The sequence below is a fragment of the Hyperolius riggenbachi genome, chromosome 3 (assembly GCF_040937935.1).
Source record: "Hyperolius riggenbachi isolate aHypRig1 chromosome 3, aHypRig1.pri, whole genome shotgun sequence".
NCBI lineage: Eukaryota > Metazoa > Chordata > Amphibia > Anura > Hyperoliidae > Hyperolius > Hyperolius riggenbachi.
In genome coordinates, this window is record NC_090648.1 from 342580122 (window position 1) to 342602982 (window position 22861).

A 22861-nucleotide genomic window follows, 5' to 3' on the forward strand; every position below is an offset into this window, starting at 1 on the left:
TTCATCCTGAAAAAGGTCCCAGTCTGGCCAGCTTTACTAAAATGACTAGTTCACATTAAGTCAGTAAAAAGACATTCCAAACATTTCTTCTTGCAAAACTTTTTGATTTTGGTGTGGGGTACAAACACCTTAGGAGGCCGCCAAACATGTAGACATGAGCTGACTGTCCAAGAAAATGCATGCTTACTCATTTAAACATGTTCATGTGTATGGAAGATACACTCCCTGCACCAGCTGCTATGTGGGAAAACCACAGAGATCAGAGATAGCAATGTTTTTCTCTCAAACATGGTTGGTCACAGGATGCTGAAGGTGTATTTAGTCATGCGATCTGTATACTCTGTATGAGGCATCTGTAGACCAATGCTTCCAATAATAGCTTATACTTCAGCATTTTGACTGACTGCAATGAGTCAGGAAGAAATATTTTCCTTCTTGTAGCAAATTTGACCACTGAAATGTATTCTGACTAATGCTGTGAATACACTATTAGTCTTACTTAACATTGTATTTAATTGCCACATGCCATGCTTAGGTGATTTCTCCACTAGCTACTCTGCATCTTCAAACAAGAACCTAAAGGGTTAAACGTCTAAAGGGTGACAAGGGAAACCCCATTTGTTCTTTTCTCTCTGCTCGCTGCCTGGAGGTAGAAAAGCTGGACCCTCCCTATAAGCATTTGCAACCTATCAATGCCAGATCAGCGGGACATGCAGGAGACAGGGGCTGTTTCTATTGGCTTCTGCTCCTGTCAGTCATAGCTTATCTCTCTCTGCTTGTGTGAGTCACAGCTTCTTCACACTGTTTACGACAGAGTAGAGCTGCCGGTAATTATCGATCTTGATGAATTGACATTTACTGATATGTGTTGAAGTATTTACTGCACAAGTCGGTCATTTACCTTACTGCTCAATAATTTCATCTTTCCTTGCGGTCAAGTCTTGATGAATTGACATTCTACAAAATGCTCTAAAAAAATCAGCTGTTTTCAGCATTACTAAATGCGGTAATGCTTGATGAATTGATGCCTATATCTGGATGAAGTTGGACTTTATGAGAATACAGTTTGTTCATCTGATTGAAGCCCATCTTCAGGCACAAATGTATAAAAGTGAGCTCAAGGCACTGTGGCCAGGGCCACTGTTGCTACTTAGACTACAAGTGGGAAGGCACACTGAGTCTCACTGAGAAGATTACAGTCTATGCCAAAAACAGTCTGTGCTAAAGCAATTAGGCAATGTCTAGGCTTCTGGCCAGGATACCTGAAATAAGTGCTATATGGAGGCTGTCATATTTATTATTTTAAAGAGGAACTCCAGTGAAAATAATTTAATATAAAAAGGTGCTTAATTTTTACAATAATTATGTATACATGATTTAGTCAGAGTTTGCTCATTGTAAAATCTTTCCTCTCCCAGATTCACATTCTGACATGTATTACATGGTGACATTGTTACTGTGGGCAGATTATGTAGCTGTTCTGGCTTTAACAGACAGCTATAAACAGCCATTTCCTGTGTGTGTCATTGTTACATTGTGGCAGTTTGCCCAGAGTACCGTACGGTACCAGAGCCTCTTGTGGGAGGGGTTTCAGCACAAAATCAGTCATACAGCGCCCCCTGATGGTCTGTTTGTGAAAATCATTATATTTTTCATGTAAAAGTGGGTATCAGCTACTGATTGGGATAAAGTTCAATTCTTGGTCGGAGTTTCTCTTTAAGCTCTATCAGTTTCCTGGCATCCTGTAGCATATGAATCACCCACTTGAAACAAGTACGTGGCTAATCCAGTCAAACAACTGATTTGCGTGTCTGTGGCTAAAGGTTATAAGGAAGAGGATCAGCAGGAAATCCAGGCAATGTGCACTGAGTATAAGGAAATAAATATGGCTGCCTACATATCCTTCTCACTTCAGGTGTCCTTTAAAAGTGATTTATTTCACGTCAGCTAATTAAAGAGCTAAGGAGCTTATATAAATGTAGAAGCAAGGTCTGTAACTAAATGCCTATTAGATATGGTCAATGAGATGCAAATAATTTCGACTTACATGCAAATTTAATGCAGACTGTATGCAACCCCAAATTGGGACAATCCTGATGATTTTGACTGGCACATTTCCAAGCCAACTAAACATCTCACTGACCATCTCTACGGCCCAAACAGATCCAGGAACACACTTGCCAAATATAGCCTTTTGTAATCAATGTAACCTTAGACTGATATAAGAGTACATAAATGCAAGACATGGTTCCACAGACAGCAGATATCAGTAGCTGTACAAGTAATATCGTACATTAGAGGGCTACTATGGGGCCCCATTGCAAAATTTCAACAGGGCTCAAGCCCTAAGCAAACGTCAGCAACGGCACCCTACCCCCTCTCCCACAAAATCTAAACAGATCTGGAGATATGGCAACAAACACTCACATGTAACACAGAGTTGAAAGTACACAGAGGAAGACAGGATAGTATAAAACATGCTTGTAAGGTTATCTTTCTTATCGGTTCAGTACAGGCAAGACTAAAGTATTCATGTATCAATCACTGTGATCAAATCTGCCGATTATCTATGACACAAGTTGTATCAATCATAATTTAGGTTGTTTTACGGCAAAAATTATTTGAAATTATGATCAGACAGTAAATTTCAATTGAGTGATGGCAGATTGACAGCCCATAGTGTTTCACTGTATTGACAGTACAACAATGCAGTTTGATAGATTTTCAATCGATATCATTGTGCAATCTATTAAAAATCTGTGTGCAGTATTTGGGGTGATTCAATCCCTCACTGATTAGATGCAGATCAGAGAGGGATTGTTCGATTTGCACCCTTTGTTGACAACCTAAATGTGTATGGCCACCTTAAATGTAATTAATGGTATCATCCTGATTCAAAACTTCTTGTTTTGTCATATTGATTTAGTCCTCAATTTTCTATTGATTTTTACTACTACTAAAAAGTACAAATGTGTTTATTATGTTAATAACTTACCACTGGAGAAGTTTGCTTGATTTATTAAAGAAAATATACTTTCTATGAGGTTGGATAAAAGCGGCACAATTCTTTCTTTATGCAAAGGTCTGGAAAATGAATAAAAAGGTTCAAATGTAATTTTTATCCTTTAATGGCATGCTTAATACATGCAAATGTCTCTATTCTTAAACTGATTTAAAACAAAAAAAAAGCTAGCACGGTAGCACATAAAAGATCATTTGTGTTTTATTACAAATTATTAGAAATAAAAAATTTTATAGTACATGGAGAGTTAAAACCCAAGTAGGATAAAAAACATGTGGTTAGTGCAGTTCTCTAAAAATACAATGCTTTGATAAGTATTAACAACAGCAGTGCAATAAATATTAAGTGCAATAAGTAATAAGGATCCCCCATAAAGCCCACCAACAGAAACCCTCCATGTACAGATATTGCCTGGTGTTGATGAAGCACCCTCATGTATTTTATTACATTTATCAGTGGGAACATAACAGTAAACACCTATCATGCTTTTAGTGTTTTTATTCTTCTCAGTCTAATCTATCTGTTATCAACTGTGATAAGAATCCACCGACTGATTCAGTCGAGGTTTGACCTGGAATCATTAAGGTAGCCATACACTGGTCGATTTGCCATTAGATCGACCAGCTGACAGATCCCTATCTGATCGAATCTGATCAGAGAGGGATCGTATGGCTGCCTTTACTGCAAACAGATTGTGAATCGATTTCAGGCTGAAACCGATCACAATCTGTGGAGCCGCTGCCGCCTGTCGCCCCCCCCCCCCCCCCCCCCCCCGCGCATACATTACCTGACGCTGGCTCCCGGGCATCTTCTCCGCAGGGCTGTGGAGTCGGTCCAAAAATCCACCGACTCCTCAGTTTAGGATTCCACCGACTCCGACTCCGTCTCAGACTCCTCTAATTTGCATATTACAATTTTGTTGATTAAAAGTATGTAACGTGAAATTCGTCTCTTAACTGCCAACGCTTAGGAATTTTACAAGACAAAAGTGAGAAGGATATGTAGACTACTATATTTATTCCCTTTAGACTAAATCTAGTCCTTGGTAAGAGTACTTGTAAAAGGTACAAACCGGAACAAAGAACATCTATCAGGCCCTAGGCAATGTAAGTGTGGGTACATGTAAGAATGATGTGCAGGTACTCTGCAGGGGAATGAGGAGATTGTAAACAGACAACACCTCTGTGTTCAATGTGCACAGCATTCTCAGTGGATCCCCTGCAGCTCTGTGGAGAGTGCATATGTAGAGTATGGTACTACTGTGTAACAAAGTAAACCTGAGACAGATGAAATTAAAGTTTTATACATACCTGGGGCTTCCTCCAAGGCTCCAGCCGCCTTCAGGATAATCAGTCCCTCGTTGTCCTCCTCCACCACCTGGATCTTCTGCTATGAGTCCAGGTACTTGAGCCAGTCAGGCGTAGTGCGCATGCACACACTCCGCCGCCAGGAGCATACTACACCTGTGCAGCACTATTGCGCAGGTGCAGAATGTTCCTGGCTGCGGGAGCGGCATGCGGCCGGACAGCGCTGACTGGCTGAATTACCAGGACTCATAGCAGACGATCCGGGTGGTGGAGGACAGTGAGGGACTGATTAGCCTGAAGGGGGCTGGAGGTATGTATAAAACTTTACTTTTCATCCGTCTCCGTTACCCTTTAATTTGTAGTCGCCAAACCAAATTTTAATAACATATCAAAATATTTTATTTCATCAGCAAAGGGAGTGCATACATTTGCATAAATCAGCATCAATGCAGAATTATTTCCATCTCGTTGACCATCTCTATTAGTGACATAGCTACACATCAGGCTTTATTCTTACAGCATAGATGTTATTTAGTATATATAAGAGATTCCTGTGTACACATCATATATACAGTCACAATCAGATATGTATATCTGACCTTAAAAATACGGGGACTGCTTTATTGAAGCAGCACAAGTAACTAATTTTGATTGGTTTATTTCATTTTTGTGGACTAAGCACAGCTATTACTGTATATATACTGTATATATACATTATTTTTAATGACTATTATCTGAGAAATAGAACATTTTATCATATTTTCTATTTTAATTACAGTTACAAACTCATTAGGAGTCGGAGTCGGTGCATTTTTTCCCGACTCCGACTCCAGGCACCCAAAATTGCCCGACTCCACGACTCCGACTCCACGACTCCGACTCCACAGCCCTGCTTCTCCGCATCTTCTCCACGCTGCACCCGCTCCATCCCGGCGCTTCCTGTGTCACTCCGTGACCAGGAAGTTCAAATAGAGCGCCCTCTATTTGAACTTCCTGGTCACTGTAGTGACACAGGAAGCGCCGGGATGGAGCCGGAACAGAGCGGTGCAGCGCGGAGAAGACGCCCGGGAGCCAGCGTCAGGTAATGTATACCTGATCGGATCGGCCGCCGCTAGCGACGCGCACCCTACCCGCGGGCGATCAAGGGTAATTTCCCGCACGGCGCGATCAACGGACCGATCTGATTTCGGGAGGAAATCGGATCGGCGGGTGCGTTTAGCGCGAACGATTGGCAGCAGATTCGATCCCAGGATCGAATCTGCTGTCGAAACGGCCGCGAATCGGGCCAGTGTATGGCCACCTTTATAGCTGAGTCACTCTTCTGTGGAGTCTTTTCAAGCCCAAGCCTTCCCCCTCCTGGCTCAGATTTCCTACTCAGAGCTGTTGGCATTGGAGGGGCTGCTGCTGCCAAGAAAGAAGCTCTGAAACAGACAAGTGTATCTGTGTGCACTGTGCAGCCAGTCATTATCTACTGTATGCAGTTTCATTTCTATGAGGGACACTCCCTACAGGCAGCCACACAGCATACCAGAATAATACAGTTGAAAGCAGACAGATGAAAGGCTGCAGCAGCCCTGCTTGTCTATAGTCTCATATAGCCTAGACAGCACATCCAGAACAGTTTATAACCTGGAAGCAGAAGGGATATGAGCCGGCGGCCATATTGGATATTTCCTGGAGCAATAATGGATAAAAAAACACTCAAAAAGGCACACCAGAGTGGCGAAATTATAAGGTAGAGCATTTATTCTTTACAAGCTATCAACTGATAGGTTTATTTTGTGTGAATCGTTCATCTCTGGTTCCCTTTAAAGTATCCCTGACCTGGTCGCCGATACTTTTAATATATTTTGTTCCTGGTGCTGTGTGATTAGTACACAGCACCATCCTCCCACCTCCAGCACCCCCTGCGGCCCCGTTCTGACAACAAATATGTATGGCAAGGAAGTGGCAGCTCTTCCTCCCCTCTGCCCGTCCTTAGCCCTGTCCCCTCCACTCACCGCTATAGTTCCCCTTATTAGTCTCTGCACATAAATTTGCAGACGACACCACCATCATCGGCCTTATTGGCAGCTCCGGAGAGCATGAGTACCACAGCGAAGTAGAGAGAATCTGCAACTGGTGCAGTGACAATAACCTAGTACTCAACGCCGCTAAGACCGTTGAACTAATCGTGGACTTCAGGAAGAACCCTCCCCCCCTCCCACCTGTCCTCATTGGGGGTACCGAAGTCTCTAGGGTGACATCTGTGCGGTTCCTCGGCACGACTCTCTCCAACAACCTTAAGTGGGGGCAGAACACCACCAACATTCAGAAGAAATCTCAGCAGAGGCTGTTCTTCCTGCGCCAACTGAAGAGATTCGGCATGCCCAGGAAGCTGCTGGCCAGCTTCTATACGGCCACTATAGAATTCATCCTCTGCTCCTCAATCATTGTATGGTACATGGGTGCAACGGCCAGCGAAAAATACAAACTGCAGAGAGTCATAACTAGAGATGTTGCGAACTGTTCGCTCGGCGAACATCTCTGGGGCTTTTACTACTTCCGGGTCGCTCTGACCCGGAGTAGTACGCCTGCGCTGCCCGGCGAAGCGCATCCTAAATCGCGCTCCTGTTGCCGGGCACTCTCTGCGCATGTGCGTGACGTCATTCATGACGTCACGCACATGCGCAGAGAGTGCCCGGCAACAGGAGCGCGATCTATGACGCGCTTCGCCGGGCAGCGCAGGCGTACTACTCCGGGTCAGAGTGACCCGGAAGTAGTAAAAGCCCCATGCATTCAGAGATGTTCGCCGGCGAACGGTTCGGGAACCATTCGCTACATCTCTAGTCATAACTGACGCAGAGAGTATCATCGAGTCTCCTCTTCCACCACTTGATCTCCTCCACTCCGCTAGGATGATGAAGAGGGTCACTGTGATCTCCGTGACCCCTCCCACCCAGGCAGACGCTACTTCAAGCTTCTCCCATTGGGCCGCCGCTACAGGACTATACCATGCAAAACCTCCAGACGGAAGAACACCTTCTTCCCCCAAGCGGTTCGGCTGTTGAACTCCAACCTCCCCCTGTCAGGCCCGCCTTCCGGCATGCCCTAGCGGGGCCTTCCAGCCAGTCCTCGCCGCTGCCCGCCCTGGTTCTCGCTGCCCTGGGCAGTATGGGGGCCACCATCAATCATCATCATCATCATTATTACTATTATCATTATCATGACTATTATCAGTATTGACTGTTCCTGCACGACAGGAAGAACACTAACTGATGACTGGGGTCTGCTACTAATGTGGGTTAGACCAATACCTTTACTGTAACTCCAACTGTTTGTGTTGTGCATTTTGTTTTCCTATACTATGCCTATGCCATGTGTACCACAAAGAATTTAGAGTACAGCTCTGCTGTACTTGGCGAAATAAAATAGATTTTGATTCTGATTCTGACGCAGTGCACAGGGGAGCTGCGCTGTGTGCGGTCTTGTGTTAATTGAGGTCAGAAGGATATCCGATCTAAAGTACCACAAGGTTGCACACAGCGCAGCTCCCCTGCGTGCTGTGTGCAGAGAATTATAAGGGAAACTATAGCAACGAGTGGAGGGGGCTGAATTATGGACGGGCAGAGGGGAAGAAGAACTGCTACTTCCTCCCTGCACATATTTGACGTTCCGCCTCAGTCGAAGTTTATGACTGAGCAGAACGGGGGCTACAGGCGGCACATGAGGGGGGGAAGATGGTGCTGTGTGCTAGTCGCACAGCACCAGTAACAAAATATAATAAAAGCATTGAGGTGAGGGAACCAGGTCAGGGGTACTTTAAGGTCTCATAAATGTCTCTCCCAGTTTCTGATACTTGTCATGCAGGCTGTGGTAACTACAATCCTTTTATACACTTGGCCACAACATATACTGTAGTACTACAACACCATTGCAGCAGATAATTGGCCCACCCTCACAAATGAAAAAAAATGATCACTATTGTCAAGCATTAGTCAAACCCTAATCAACCAAACCAACTGAAACATTTTGCATGTCCCTGGGCCGTTCTCATTCTCTCATTACAAATTCCAGTTCCCTCCAGTGCTTTTTTTTTTTTTTTTGCATTAAATGGTAAGGGTTAAGCCTCTATGTATTAAGCAGTGGGAGGTATCAAACAATTTTTTTCTATTCAAATGCTTGTAAGGCAGGCTATGATTAAGGACACATAAAGGCCCATACACACGTCGGATTTCCGCGAACGACGGGTCGTTTTAACGTCCCGTCGTTCGCCCGCTAAATCGGGCGTGTGTACAGACTGTCGTTCGCTTGATAAGGGTGAGTTTGAGCGATCCGCGGATCGCTCAAACTCAACCTTATCAAGCGAACGACAGTCTGTACACACGCCCGATTTAGCAGGCGAACGACAAAACGTTCAAACAACCCGTCGTTCGCGGAAATCCGACGTGTGTATGGGCCTTAAGAGTCTGAAATGCGTTAGTTGCCTAGTGGAGAGGTGGATTATTTGTATTTATTGTTATAATTAATATTCTCCTCCAGTAGTGCAGATCTCATAACTGCTTTTACAACAATCCAGCAGTCTAAGGTCCCTTTCCAGTGAATATAATTGTTCAATAATTACAATGAGCAGTTTTCCTGTGTGTTTAAGTGTGATTTGTGATCGTTCTTTTTGTTCTACAATAGCTGGCATTTTGCATTCCATGTAAGAAAAAATAAGTGATATCACAAGAAAATAGTTCAGCCATGCGTTTGATATGCGGTTCTCTTGTGCTTCCAGTTAAGTTAAAGAGAACCAGAGATGAAGCACCCTCGTGTATTTTATTACATTTTTCAGTGGGAACATGACAGTAAACACCTACCCTGCTTTTAGTTTTATTCTTTTCAGTCTAATCTATCTGTTATCAACTGTGATTAGAATCTACCGACTATTCAGTCGAGGTTTGACCTGGAATCATAGCTGAGTCACTCTTCTGTGGAGTCTTTTCAAGCCCTCCCCCTCCTGGCTTAGATTTCCTGCTTTGCATACTGAGAGCTGTGATGACATGGGAGGGGCTGCTCCTGCTGAGAGAGTGTGGCTGCAATATGATCCCTGTGTGCTCTGTGTGCACTCTGTCTGCATACTGTAGATACTGATGAAGACTGCAGTTTCATTCCTATGAGAGACACACAGCATACCAGAATAATAGTTGAAAGCACACAGATGAAAGCCTGCAGCAGCCCTGCTTGTCTATAGTCTCAGAGGCTAGACAGCACATCCAGAACACCTCATAACCTGGAAGCAGAAGTGATATGAGCCGGCGGCCATGTTGGATATTTCCTGGAGCAATAATGGATAAAGAACACTCAAAAAGGCACACCAGAGCGGCGAAATTATCAGGTAGAGCATTTATTCTTTACAAGCTATCAACTGATATGTTTATATTGTGTGAATCGTTCATCTCTGGTTCCCTTTAAGCCTACATGTCTGCACTTTCATTAGAAATAATTATGATATTGAGACTGTGGTTTCCAGAAATGACCACTATTGGATAGCTGTACAATGTTTACATCCTCCTGAAGAAAAAGCTGAGTTAGTATTTGCTCCAGAGTTTAAAAATGCATGTCATTTATATTACCTCAGGTGAGGCAGTACAATAAGTGCAGTCCAGCAGTGTGACAACTCATAGGCATCCAGATCTGATGATAAATGTAGCAAGGACAAGATGTAGTCCAGCACTGCAGATTCCTCACCTTGATGGCCTTTCACCTTTGCACTGATGAGGAGAAATAAGTTTGTCACTTGGAAATAAATAGAATTGACAATAACACAATACATTTCTGTCTAATTCACGTAAAGACCTTTGTAATGTAATTCTTAGTGCGTTTGAAATGCTCTGAAACTTCCTGCTTGTGTGTACTAATGACACAGTTTATTATTTTATAAATGCGCCAACATATTTATACAGCGCCAACATCTTCCATAGTGAGTGAGTGGTGGATGTGTTACGGGAGGGAGTACCAAAAGAGGAAAGAGCATCGAGAGAAGTCTTATAAGCAGGAGTGAGAGAAGGTGTGACCAGAGAGGAAGACGGGAATATGGTTAGTAGAGTGGAGATTGCATTTAGGATGGTATCTGGAAATAATCTTACTGAAATAAGGAGCTAAGTTGTAAAGAGCTTTGTAGGCAAGAGTCAGGATTTTGAATTGCATCCTTTGTGTAACTGGCAGCCAGTGAATGGACTGAACGAGGGGGATTGGGCTGGAGAAGCAGTAGGAGAGGTGAATAAGTCATGCAGCGGAGTTCATGATGGACTGTAGCAGAGTCAAATGGGTAGTGGGGAGGCCACATGGCAGAGAGTTTCAGTAGTGTACCGTTAGTTGTGAATTAATCAGGGCATGCATCAGCCGTTTGATAAGTGTCCTGTGTGAGAAAAGGGCAGATACTGGAGATGTTGTTTAGGTGGAGTTAACAAGAGAATAGCTTGCCAATGTGTGATTTGAATGAGAGACTTGATTCCAATATTACACCTAGACAGTGCGCTTGGGGAATGTGCAATACTGAAGTGCCTTCAACAGAGGAATTGTGGGTTAGAAAGATCACAATTTCAGTCTCAGTTGAGTTTAGAAAAAAACAGGACAACATGAAGGAGGAGATTGTATTGAGAGTCAGAAACACGAGCTATATAGGGTTATAAATATAGGCACGAATGTTTAACTGCCTCATCAGTCACTGTTCTTTATGTTTATTAAGCTCCCTTTCAGAATAGTGATGGCCTATTTGAATGTATACCTATTTCCTGCTGTTTGAGTGTTTTTCGCAGCCAATCAGGTTTTATGAACTATAATAAAAGGTATCATGTTTTCAAAGTTCATCCCCATAATTGTATGTTTTTGTACAGCGCTACAGAAGATGCTGGCACTATAAAAATAAAATAAAATGAATGTTACCCTTTAGTTTTTTCCGTAAAGACAAGGGGGTATTTTTCAAATGCCATAGAAGCGACAGTAGGGGGTTCTGCTTTTTCCAAAATGAGTTTAGCCAAAATTGCCAGTGCTGCACTCCGAGTTGTGGGGTTCTCATCTGTGAAATGTGGGAGGATGTATTGCAAGAAGCTGGGAAGAAAATGCTGAAATAGAAAACATAAAAGCAGAAAAAAAACATAAAATATCAAGTATTAAGGCAAAAAAAAAATAGCTTGACTCAATGCAGCATATGAGCAAAACATCTGAAGAGGCTAATCAGTATTGGGAGCTAGAAATGAAAACTCCTTAGTGTTTACCTTTGAAATAGTGTGGCATTGCAGCAAAACCATAATATACAATGCTTTCTGGGTGGGTTTGTATGTCCTGGAAAAGCCTATCTTTCAAGTATTTCTATGCAGCAGATGTATGGCATGCTATCAATCCTTGGGACTATTTGATACTTGCCTGCTCAAACTGCTTCATTCTGAACAGGGTTTCTGAGAAGTCCATCAGTAAGTGTCTTGGAAATCCAGAGTCAAAAACCTACAAAGAAAAGTGCATATAAACAGGATTTAAACCTTGCATCATTTTGTACATGATATCCTTGTCTACAACATTTGATGCTTTTAATCACCCTGTTAGGTCAGTGCCTATTCTTCTTTCTGTAAAATGTCACAGCTCCTCAAACCACATTACCGGTCTCCAGAGACTTTCAATCAGTTTTAAAAGAAGTTTTCCAACTGACTGACAAACATGCCATATGCATTCATGGCGTGTAAAGGCACACTTAAAACTTGCATAATTTGTGTTATGCTTGTATTTAGAAATTCAGTCTAAATCTGCAGCTAATATTAACACTAAACCATGATATCTCATATCATAGCCGTTTTCACGCGCGTTTTCGCGATCGCGCGCAAATGCAACAATGCACGCGAAAACGGCTGTGACATGAGTGAATCAAGTCCTATGTGTCTAAGTATGTACCACTCAGTCAGCGGTAGTTTTAGTACTCTGGTAGCTAACCAATCAGAAGCCAGCACTTTTGATTACCATTTCCTCTTCTAGGAAAGTGCAAACCTGCATATGAGGAAATTTTCCACTCAATATCAGTAATGCAAAAGCAACAATACTGTGAGAGAAGCAATTACGGTAATAAATTAGCGGGCAAAAAATGGGCGCAGTTATTTATCGCAATATTGATAGCCGTTACACTATGTAGCGGGCAACTTCGATTATATTGTTATTTATCGTATTATTGTTAGCCGTTGTGCTATTTAGCAGGTGGCTACGATTAAATTATTATTTTTCATATTATCCTTAGCCGTTACACTTTTAGCGGGCGTCTATGATTAAATGGTTATTTATCGTACTATCGTTAGCAGGTATCAAGGAGTCTCAAAGCTAGGCACCACCAGGGGGGGGGGGGGGGGGGGAGTCTTAGGGTTAGGCACCACCGGGGGGGGGGGGGGGGGGCGGCGGCGGAGTCTTAGGGTTAGGCACCACCAGAGAAGGGTTTGCCTGTGTGAGAGTAGGGAGAGGTTAGGTTATAGTCAGGTTGTAGACTATCGGTAAATTTACCGATAATGTAATATCGCAATTAGTTATTTACCGGTTTTGTTATTTAACATTGCGCCTAAATTGTTATTCACCATTAATGTTATTGTTCTTGCGCCTAAATTACCGCACGACTTTTCAAATGTACGCATTGTGAGAATACATAAATAATAATCAGTATCCGTGTTTCTGCATTGTTTAAAGGGGAACTGAAGAGAGAGGTATATGGAGGCTGTCATGTTTATTTCCTTTTAATCAATACCAGTTGCCTGGCAGCCCTGCTGGTCTATTTCTCTGCAGTAGTATCTGATTAAAACCAGAAACAAGCATGCAGCTAGTCTTGTCAGATCAGACTTATAAGTCTGAACCACTGAAACACCTGATCTGCTGCATGCTTGTTCAGGGGCTATGGCTAATAGTATTAGAGACAGAGGATCAGCAGGGCTGCCAGGCAACTGGTATTGTCTAAAAGGAAATAAACATGACAGCCTCCATATACCTCTCTCTTCAGTTCCCCTTTAACTGTTTAAGCTAATTTCTGTATTATGGCCTGTGTCAAAATCCCACATCTGGGTGCCAAATGCTTGCAAAACGTTCCACAAGCTACAAAATCTGAAGCAGAAGACTGAATTATTGTGTCATTAACAAAAGATTCTCTATAATTTACTTATCACTTGCCATCTATTCCAATGGAGTAAAAACACTCTTGATGGTGGAACTGGATTTACCTTTTTCACTGTGTCTTTAATCTCAGACACTGGCAGAGAGATATTCTCATTGAGAAGCAAGACAGAGATGATAGTGAGAAGTTTATGACAACAAGATGGCGAGAGGTTGGGAACTTGTAACATATTCGTCAGTGTCTAAGAAAGAAAAACAGATACCACATGAGTGTCGGAGGATTTTACAGAATTTAGGCTCATGTCACAAGAGTGTATATTAACTTACCTGAGACACATGTTCTGGTTGTGGGATCTTTGACCCCTGACCATGTTCCACCAGGATGGAATACATTTCCAGTAATCTTTCTATCTGATCTGAGCATTGTACACTGTGATTAGGCTCCATTTTATCTGAAAGCTCTAGCAGAGACTCCTGAAAAATAACAGAAAATAAATACATTGACGTGCATATATCCAAACCTACACTCCACTTGTAATATGTATGCTCTGGGATGGAAGATGATTAGGATGAGAAATTACTATAAAGTGAATGATGACTTTTGCCGGCATTTTTTACTCTGTTTATTAAAAACATAACGTTTATGGTTGTTAATGAATTGTGGTGTTTCTTGTTTTCTTTTTGTATTTTTTGTTGGGTACCAGATCTAGAGTTTACTAAATTAGCAGCAATAAAATATCTGTATCATCCCACTATGTAAAGTCTAGGCTTGTGTAAAGGAAGGTACTCACGCACAATTCTAGTGGCTCTAAGGAATCGGGGCTCAATCCCTGAGTGACACTTCAGGGCCAAATGCTCTTTTTTGCTCACAAACCTGTATGTTATGAAAAAGTGGATCAAAGTGTTCCCTGTGAATGTAGGAGACAGCAGATTCCACAAAATGTTTTAAAGCTTCTCCCACCAAAGTCCAAGGCAAGCGCCCATCATTCTCTGTCAGTGGACCAAGCTTCTGCAGAAGCACCCGAATCACCTGCCAAACATAGCAAACGTTTATGATGCATAAAAAATTGACCTCTAAATCTACTAAAACAGTAATATAAAGCAGTAAGTCATTATAATAATAATTAATAACTAACATCCATGTGGGCAGAATAATGTAACATTCAAACCTGGCTGCACAATTCAGGGATGATAAAAAAACACAAATGTGATAATAACTAATACTGACTATTGTCAAACAAAGCATACAACAATGTCAAGAAACCACTGAAAATATGTTTTTACCCCATCCAAAAAGATGGGAAACTAGAGAGAATGAAGGAAACTGATGTAAACACTATGAAAAAGCATAAACTACATGTAGCTAGTGTATTGTTAAACACAGTTCTGTTAACTTTATTCTGGATCACTTTATTACCTTCCTTTGAGGCCACCAAAAGTCATACCAGCTGTCATAAAGCCATTGTATTGATGCCATAAATGTATTACATCTACAGTAGTGTCTACTACAGATAATTACCTTTGTGGCGCAAGAGTGAAACATATTTCTAACTCCCCTGCACATCTCAAACAGTAGCTGTCCCAGGCCTTCCACCTTCCGTGAATGTTCATTGAGGTCCAAGAACATGAAGTTAAACAGTTCATTTATATCAGGTACCTGAAGCAAAAAAAAAATAAAACACAGTCGTGAATGAGTAAGTTAAGAGAAGGCTGAAAGCTGATGCTTTTGTGCTTAACCTCATGAACTTAAAAGTACATACGGTACATCCAGCAATGTATGACACAAGCAGAGATATAAAAAAAATAAAGGTGTAAAATGTAGGATATTAGTTTTCAAAAGTACTACAGTGTATTTCTTATGAGGTAATTTCACTAATGACACGTTTCCCTCTGCAGAATGGGCACTACTCCACCCAAGCCAGTCAGTATGTAAGCAGACGCTTCATGCATTTGAACCCACATTTTTAACTGGACTAAATTTGGGGTTTTAAGTTTTACAACTATAACGGAGAACAACAAATTAAATTTCAGCAGATCTTTTTGAAGCCTCGAGTTCAATGGTGAATAATGACAATGAATATGCTTTCTAAAGAGGAAGCATTTGCAGATACTGAATGTTTCGTGAATTCAGTGGCGCAGCTAAGAAGGTGCAGGGCCCAGTGCAAGTTTTTCATGGGGCCCTTTCAAACACGTTATACATAATAATGGATGGGGAACACCAAAAGGGCAACTGCAGAGTCAGAGAGGTTTAAGTAGAGGGGAACAGTTTGTTACTTACCACTATTTAAAGCACATATAGAGGTGATTATTACCAGCACAACACCACTGAAGAGCTAATATGGTGGTCAAAGAAGGGCCTCTAGTGTACGCCTCTGGTCCAGGGACTCTGGTGCGGTTGCTACCTCTCATCCCTTATTGTTACGCCATTTGGCGATTCCATATTTTAAACTGCCCTTGTGAAAGTTTGCCACTCTCCTATGACCTATCCGGCAGTACATTGTAATGCACAAAGGTAACACATATCCGTATTTACATGACAAATTGTGAAGCACATAGGTAGGAACTATGTTCTCAGTTTACTTAAAGAGACACTGAAGCGAAAAATTTTTTATTATATAATGAATTGGTTGTGTACTATGAATAATTACTAGAAGATTAGCAGCAAAGAAAATATTCTCATATTTTTATTTTCAGGTATATAGTGTTTTTTCTAACATTGCATCATTCTATAATATGTGCAGATTACAAAACATTCAGCATTCAAAAGGAGTCTTTCAGAGCAGTCTGTGCACGAATGACCTCTCCTCTAGCAGAGAAAAAGAAAACAGTTGAGATAATAAAAGTCAGATAACAGCCCTCTCCACCACTAAACTTAGTCGGAGAGTTAATGGCTTGTTTGCATAGAGATAACAACTGGAGTTTCTTAACTCTTCCTGTACTGGAAACAATTAGACTGATGTATCTGATCTTAATGTTTTATTTCTTAGCTGTGCTACACATACAAATCATAATATCATAATTTTTTTTTCGCTTCAGTGTCTCTTTAAACAGAAACAGGTTTAGGTAGCAAGCACAAGTCATCACAGTTCCTAAAGTTATAAGCTTGTCTAATGGTAGCTTTATATGGTTCTATTTTTCATTGGATTTATTTAAACAATTCTATAGGTTGATCAAATAAAAAAAGACGATCAGCACACAAGATGAGATATCTAAATTCACTGATCTAAACGCTTCATTCAGTTTTCCTACTCAGCAGACCGGTTTATCACATTAAACTAAAAATCAAACTACAGTATAGGCTTGTATAAGGCATGGCCTTCTTTATCTATATAACTCAGTAAATATATGGAGTGAGGTCCAGGCAGCAGAACTTTCACATCACAATAAGTCTGTATTCCCACCAGTGTGGAGAACTGACATGTTTTGTCCGTCCTCTGCTCATTGCTAAACGGACAGTGAATGATCCTATTTTATAAATAGGTGCCGTACACACCTGTCACTCTGCAACGGATCTCTGGAATACGTTGTCGTAAGCGGTTTGCACTTCTGTGCAGTCTGCATTAATCCCGGGCAGGCAATTGCGTTCCCCATATTGCCTATGGGGGTAACGCATCTGCCCCGGGCTACAGCCGGACCATCGGAGCGGACATTTCACTGTCTGCTCCCGCTGATCCAGCGCAAGTAGGAACAGAGCCTAAAACTGCTAGAAAGAGGTAGCTAGCCTGAACAAATTACAGATAACTCACCTTTCTCATTAGGAATGCAAAACTCTCTGCAGCAAAACTTCGTATATGTGCTTTTTGATGGGCCAGAAGAGTGCTGTATAAACTGAAGAGACATACAACAGTTACCACTGCAAAATCCTTTCTAATCAATAATTCTTGAACAGTACATGCCACTACAGCAGTACTCACATACAGGTGAAATATATGGTATTCTGCTACAGTGATGTATAACTAATAATCAGTAATATTATTAAATTCTAGTTCATCCAGCAAAACTACCAAAATAACTTCAAAGTGATAATTATTTGTGGGGGAACGAGATAAATATTATGCACCAGAACAGCAACTAAACTCCTTTATATTTAAAGTAAAACACCAACACTGTTTAAAATCCATGTGGCCATGGCAAAGTAATCTGTGTATCTGTTTCATAGTGCACCTAAATCATACAGTCCTGTATGAATTAGGTGCACAGGAAAACATCTTTGCATCGACTCAAGGGAAGGGACTTACCTTTCTATATCACAGAGCCCTAAATGAGACTGCTGGAAGATATTAAAGCTGGCCATACACTGAACAATTCTTTTGCCCATTAGACATAAGATGAGATAAAATGCCTAAAAGATCATAGGTTGAAGTGAATTTAAACATACAATGAATGTTACAATCTATATTAAGGGCTGAAAATGCTCTATTGACTGATCCGCAATGCTGGTCTTTAGTCGGCTGTGAAATATTATCAATCCTAATGTTGATTGTAGTATTGATTGAAAACAAAATCAAAAAGTGTATGACTAGCTTTCGACAGGAACTAAGCACACAACTTATAAGATAATCCCAGGACTTGTGGATCAGTTGCACAATTTTGTAGCATTCACAGCAGGGTACATTTAAAGAGAAACTCCAACCTAGAATTGAACTTTATCCCAATCAGTAGCTGATACCCCCTTTTACATGAGAAATATAATGCTTTTCACAAACAGACCATCAGGGGGCGCTGTATGACTGATTTTGTGCTGAAACCCCTCCCACAAGAAGCTCTGAGTACCGCGGTACTCTGGGCAAACTGCCACAATGTAACAATGTTCACAGACAGGAATTGGCTGTTTACAGCTGTCTCTAACAGCCAAAACAGCTAGGAGCAGCTACATAACCTGCCCACAGTAAAAATGTCACCATGTAATAAATGTCAGAATGTAAATCGGGGAGAGGAAAGATTTTACAATGAGCAAACACTGACTAAATCATTTATACATAATTATGGTAAAAAAATGAAGCACTTTTTTTACTACATTATTTTCACTGGAGTTCCTCTTTAAGCCCATACCAGTATGAAACCTGCATTTATAGAGTAAACTGCTTTTAACAGATGTCTTCCTGGCCAGGGCTGTGAAGTCGGAGTAGAGGAGCGTCAGCAATTTTGGGGTGCCTGGAGCCGGAGGTGGTGCTTTCATAAACTGAGGAGGCAGATGATTTTTGTACCCACTTCACAGCCCTGTTCCTGGGCCCAGATTTGTTTAAAGAATCGATTAATATATTTTTTAAATTACCATAGTTTAAACTGAACCTTAATAATAAACTTGCTTATTAAATAACTTCACTCATTCCTATTACCCCTGGTCTTGCTCTACCTCTGGGTATTTTTGATCGATCACACAGGTTTTCATTAACATATCTTTGGAATCTGCTGGCGATACTGGATTTATTTGTGCCATATAATTGTATGTGAGTTTACATTTGGTTTGCTCTTCTATAATTTTTGTATTATTCTTGCTGTATTTTTAGGTTTATTCCAATATGGAATATTGGATAAGCTGGGAATATGAATTCCTGGATCGACAAACCAAGGCTGCCAGATAGGAATTAATGTTCAACCATCAGTATACAAGGAAAACTGCAATTTTATAACCTCATTGTTGGTCTTCAATTTTAACTGCAGTTTAGGCTTTAATCGTGCAGCATATGTCCATGTGGTCTGTGCTGAAACTAAACAAAGACTGAATTCCTTGGAAAGGGGACTACGTGCATTTTGCTCCTAAAGCAGCCACGGCACCATCACTACAGAGGCAGCTGCCAATCTTACACTATACTGGAGGGAGAAATCAGACTTGCAAGTCCAACAACAAACTCCTAAAGTCTATGCAATGAGCTGGAATACAATTCTGAATAAAAACAATGTGGTTTCCTGAGATTTAAACTGTAGTTCTTCTTAGGTACTGAATATCCCCAACCCCCAGCGCATTCGCACAACGGACCTGTGTGGACTTTCCATATGGGGGGTTGGGGACCCACTACACAGCACTGATCCGAACGAGGACTGAGTGGTATTTTCTGACAAACTCATGCAATAGAGTTTATAAATCGCATAAGGATTCAAACACGTTATTCATTAGTTGTGCTTTAAAGTATCTGTTTTTTTTTTTTGACTGCACATTTTTGAATAGTCCTGTGCAGCAACTTTGCACATATCTTATACCCATTTGCATGGATTATTTCAAGCCTTTTTCCTGTATATTTACTTTAGATTGGCTCCTAAAATGTCAAATTTCTTACAAGCTCCCATATTATACAAATTGACTCCTAAATTCTATATCAATTATTTCACCTCTGAAACAACATCATATAGTCAAACTTCATATCACAAAAATGTAAAGATACAAAAAAATAATGTCCAAGTACCTGTATATTGTTGGCATGTCTTTCACCATCAACCTCCATAGGTATTTGTACAGGTAAGATAACGAGGTAAACGCCCATTCTATTAATGCAGTATCCTTTGTGGCCAGCAAAGAAGAGATAACTTTGAAAAAATCTTGAAAATGAGGATAGAAGTCTGCCTGAAGATCTCGAGCTAGCTGGACCACTAGGCTGTACAGAAAAAAGAAACATTAGTACTGTACACTACAACACAGTGCAAAAAACAAAGTTATGCACTTTATACTTATATACTTATATTAAACATTGGTTTGCTTTAAGCAGACCTGAACTCAGAATTCCTCTCTATAGATGAGCAACAGCATAATAACCTTTAAAGAAAAACAAACATTCTCCATTTTAACTGGTTACAGGTAGGAATTTTTATTCTGCTTGCACATGTTAATTGCTCCACATGAGTTTACTAACAAATTAAATGAGCATCACATACTGGAAATAGAATGAATACGTACAATTCTGATAAAGTGCCAATAATTTTGTTTAGGCCATTTTTGATGTTTTATGTGGAACATGAGTGGGTGTTCCCTAGCTAGAAAGCAGCTCCCACTGCTGAGCACATTGTTACTTCAACCTCTCTCTTTCCAATGCTATTTAGAGATTAGCATACGAGACTCAGCTGTTGCTGCAGTGCTGGCCACACACATCTAATCCCCTACCTGCATAGGGAGGTAATGGATGGTTCAGGTGGTCTGTGCTAACAGGGAAAGACTGGGTTGTCCACCTCCCTGACTACTTGTGGGTGATGATGGAATAGGGGAAGGAGTTTGGACAGTTTTCAATCTAGTAAAGTACATTGTCATTTCAACAGAAAATGAAACCACAGGAGCCAGCCAGGCAATTGTAAGATACCTATTGCACAAAGGTTCAGACTTGCAATGCACAAACCACTGTTTATTTTAATGTTTTAATGTCTCAGCTGAAGGTCAAAGTCTTTTAATGCTTCTCAGCTCCATTGTTGAACCACGGACCTTATTTTTTTAATTTATTCCCTGTACTCAGAAGTGTTTCTCTGTCACTAAAAAGTCTTGTTGTAGTTAATTATCAGTAAGAGTGCAATTTACATATCTGTATTTTGAACCTTTACAGTGAGTGAAAAAAATAGAGAGAGAGAACACAGACTATATCTATGTAGGTTTGAAACTGTACGTACACGTTTATATTGTTCCTCATATCAGTTCAGGTACTCTTTGAGAGTCAAAATCATACACTTACTTATTAGAAACATATCAGTTCTGTACATCAAATTCTAAGACAAAATTATTGTACCATTTGCCAGTAACAAAACAAAGTGACATACATGTACAACACATCAAACAATAATATAGTAGATAGTAACATTAAATATGGAAACAGTAAAGGAATGAGAGCGGTTTGCGTAATATAACTGACTAGTGGACCCGTGGCGTAGCATACGCCACATAAGAGGGTAGTGGGCAGGAAGGGGGTATTGGGCACAGTGGCGGGGAGGAGGGGTCAGACCCCCCCCCCTCACCTGGGTCCCCCATCTGCGCTCCTCCTCCAGCTTAAGCTCAGCAGCAGCTGCCGCTGCTATTAGCAAGAGGCAGCGGGCAGGGATGACTCGCCTCTTCCGCGTTCCAGCATGCGTTCCACTGTCGTCACTTCCTGCAATGCCGCCCACTGTATTGTAAGTGGACGGCATTGCAGGAAGTGATGACAGTGGAATGCACGCTGGAACTGCTCACTGCCTACTAACTGCTGTTGAACTTAGGCTAGGGGGGAGCGCAGATGGGGGACCCAGGTGAGGGAGGGGGGTTCCGACCCCCCTCTCCGCCGCTGTGCCCAATACCCCCTTCCTGCCCGCTACCTCCTCCAGCTCGGCGGCAAGTCTAGGACCGCCCCTGGGGGCAGGGCGCTACTTCTTCTTCTTGCTTGGACCGGCCCCTTCTTCTTGCTAGGACTGGCCCTGGGGGCAGGGCGCTACTTCTACTTCTTGCTTGAAGGTTTAGGCACGTAGTCTATTTTATATATATAGATAGAAGATATACTTACTCTAGCAGTGGCTGGTAGGCAAGGCTGTTCTTCACTTGTAGATGGGTCTTCAGACTTTGGACTATGGTATTCTGGTGGTAAACCAGTAGATGGAATGACTGGCATTTACTGGACACTTCTCTGTAGAATGTAACTGACAAATAAACAATTAGTCATCCTCTGTACTTCAAAAATCCGATCCTCCAATTGTTGTACACGGTAAACTAGTACTGGGATTAGGTTAACTCTTTAGCAGCCAATTTATTTAGAGGCTTGTAAGTGCTCCAGGACAATTTATTTGAGCACATTTGTTTTATTTCTTCTTTGTTACATGTCCTTGCTTCTAATTAGTACTGAGGCAATGTGTATTTAAGGCCACTTGTCACTAGGTTACATTGTGAGACAATAACTAACTTCTGCTTTCAGTTTATATATTTTCTGCTAGTAGAGATAGATCAGAGCATTACAAGAATTTACAGCACAAGGAGTTCTGCCCACTGAGGTCAAAAAGCAGTGCACTTATCTCAAACTAAATAACTCTTTTGAAGCTGCTAATGGATTCAACGCAACACAAAATTAAACTCAGCATAAAACAAATAGTTAAAAATATGATTGGTTGATACTGGGAGGGTTAATAATTCAAACTTCCACTTCATTCAGAAGCTAATTAATAAGATTGCTCTTGCCATTCCAAAATATCAGATTACGTTCAGTTCTATTGGAAAAGTACTGTATACTGTATAAAGCTGAGAAGTGTCTGTTGTATCTAGTGGGAAATCAGAGAACTTTCTCTGGTTTATATGCTTTTTCAAACAATTACAAGGCAATCTGAAAATTTGTCCAGCAGCCAGCAATGTTTTTCAGTTAGCTTCAGTGAAGAGTAACTATGCCTTCTAATGACACTATACCAGTGTTTTCTGTTTTCTATTAGAGTTTTAGAAAATAAACGCACTTTTGAGTTTCATACCACTTTAAAAGGGAACTGGAGGTGGGAAGCATATGGA

General features: G+C 41.2%; 1 protein-coding gene across 1 annotated transcript in view; it reads right to left on the reverse strand.

The window, feature by feature from the left end:
* The window catches only part of UTP20 (UTP20 small subunit processome component), a 145597-nt gene that overhangs the window by 106638 nt on the left and 16098 nt on the right, over positions 1-22861 (reverse strand). Inside the window, exons 4-14 of the mRNA XM_068276969.1 lie at positions 21879-22011; positions 19833-20021; positions 17175-17256; positions 14948-15085; positions 14303-14458; positions 13756-13902; positions 13536-13670; positions 11719-11796; positions 11239-11417; positions 9927-10064; positions 2996-3084 (exon numbers count right to left, since the gene is read on the reverse strand). Coding sequence (XP_068133070.1) covers positions 2996-3084; positions 9927-10064; positions 11239-11417; positions 11719-11796; positions 13536-13670; positions 13756-13902; positions 14303-14458; positions 14948-15085; positions 17175-17256; positions 19833-20021; positions 21879-22011 — 1464 coding nt within the window. The remainder of the gene's footprint in view (positions 1-2995; positions 3085-9926; positions 10065-11238; positions 11418-11718; positions 11797-13535; positions 13671-13755; positions 13903-14302; positions 14459-14947; positions 15086-17174; positions 17257-19832; positions 20022-21878; positions 22012-22861) is intronic.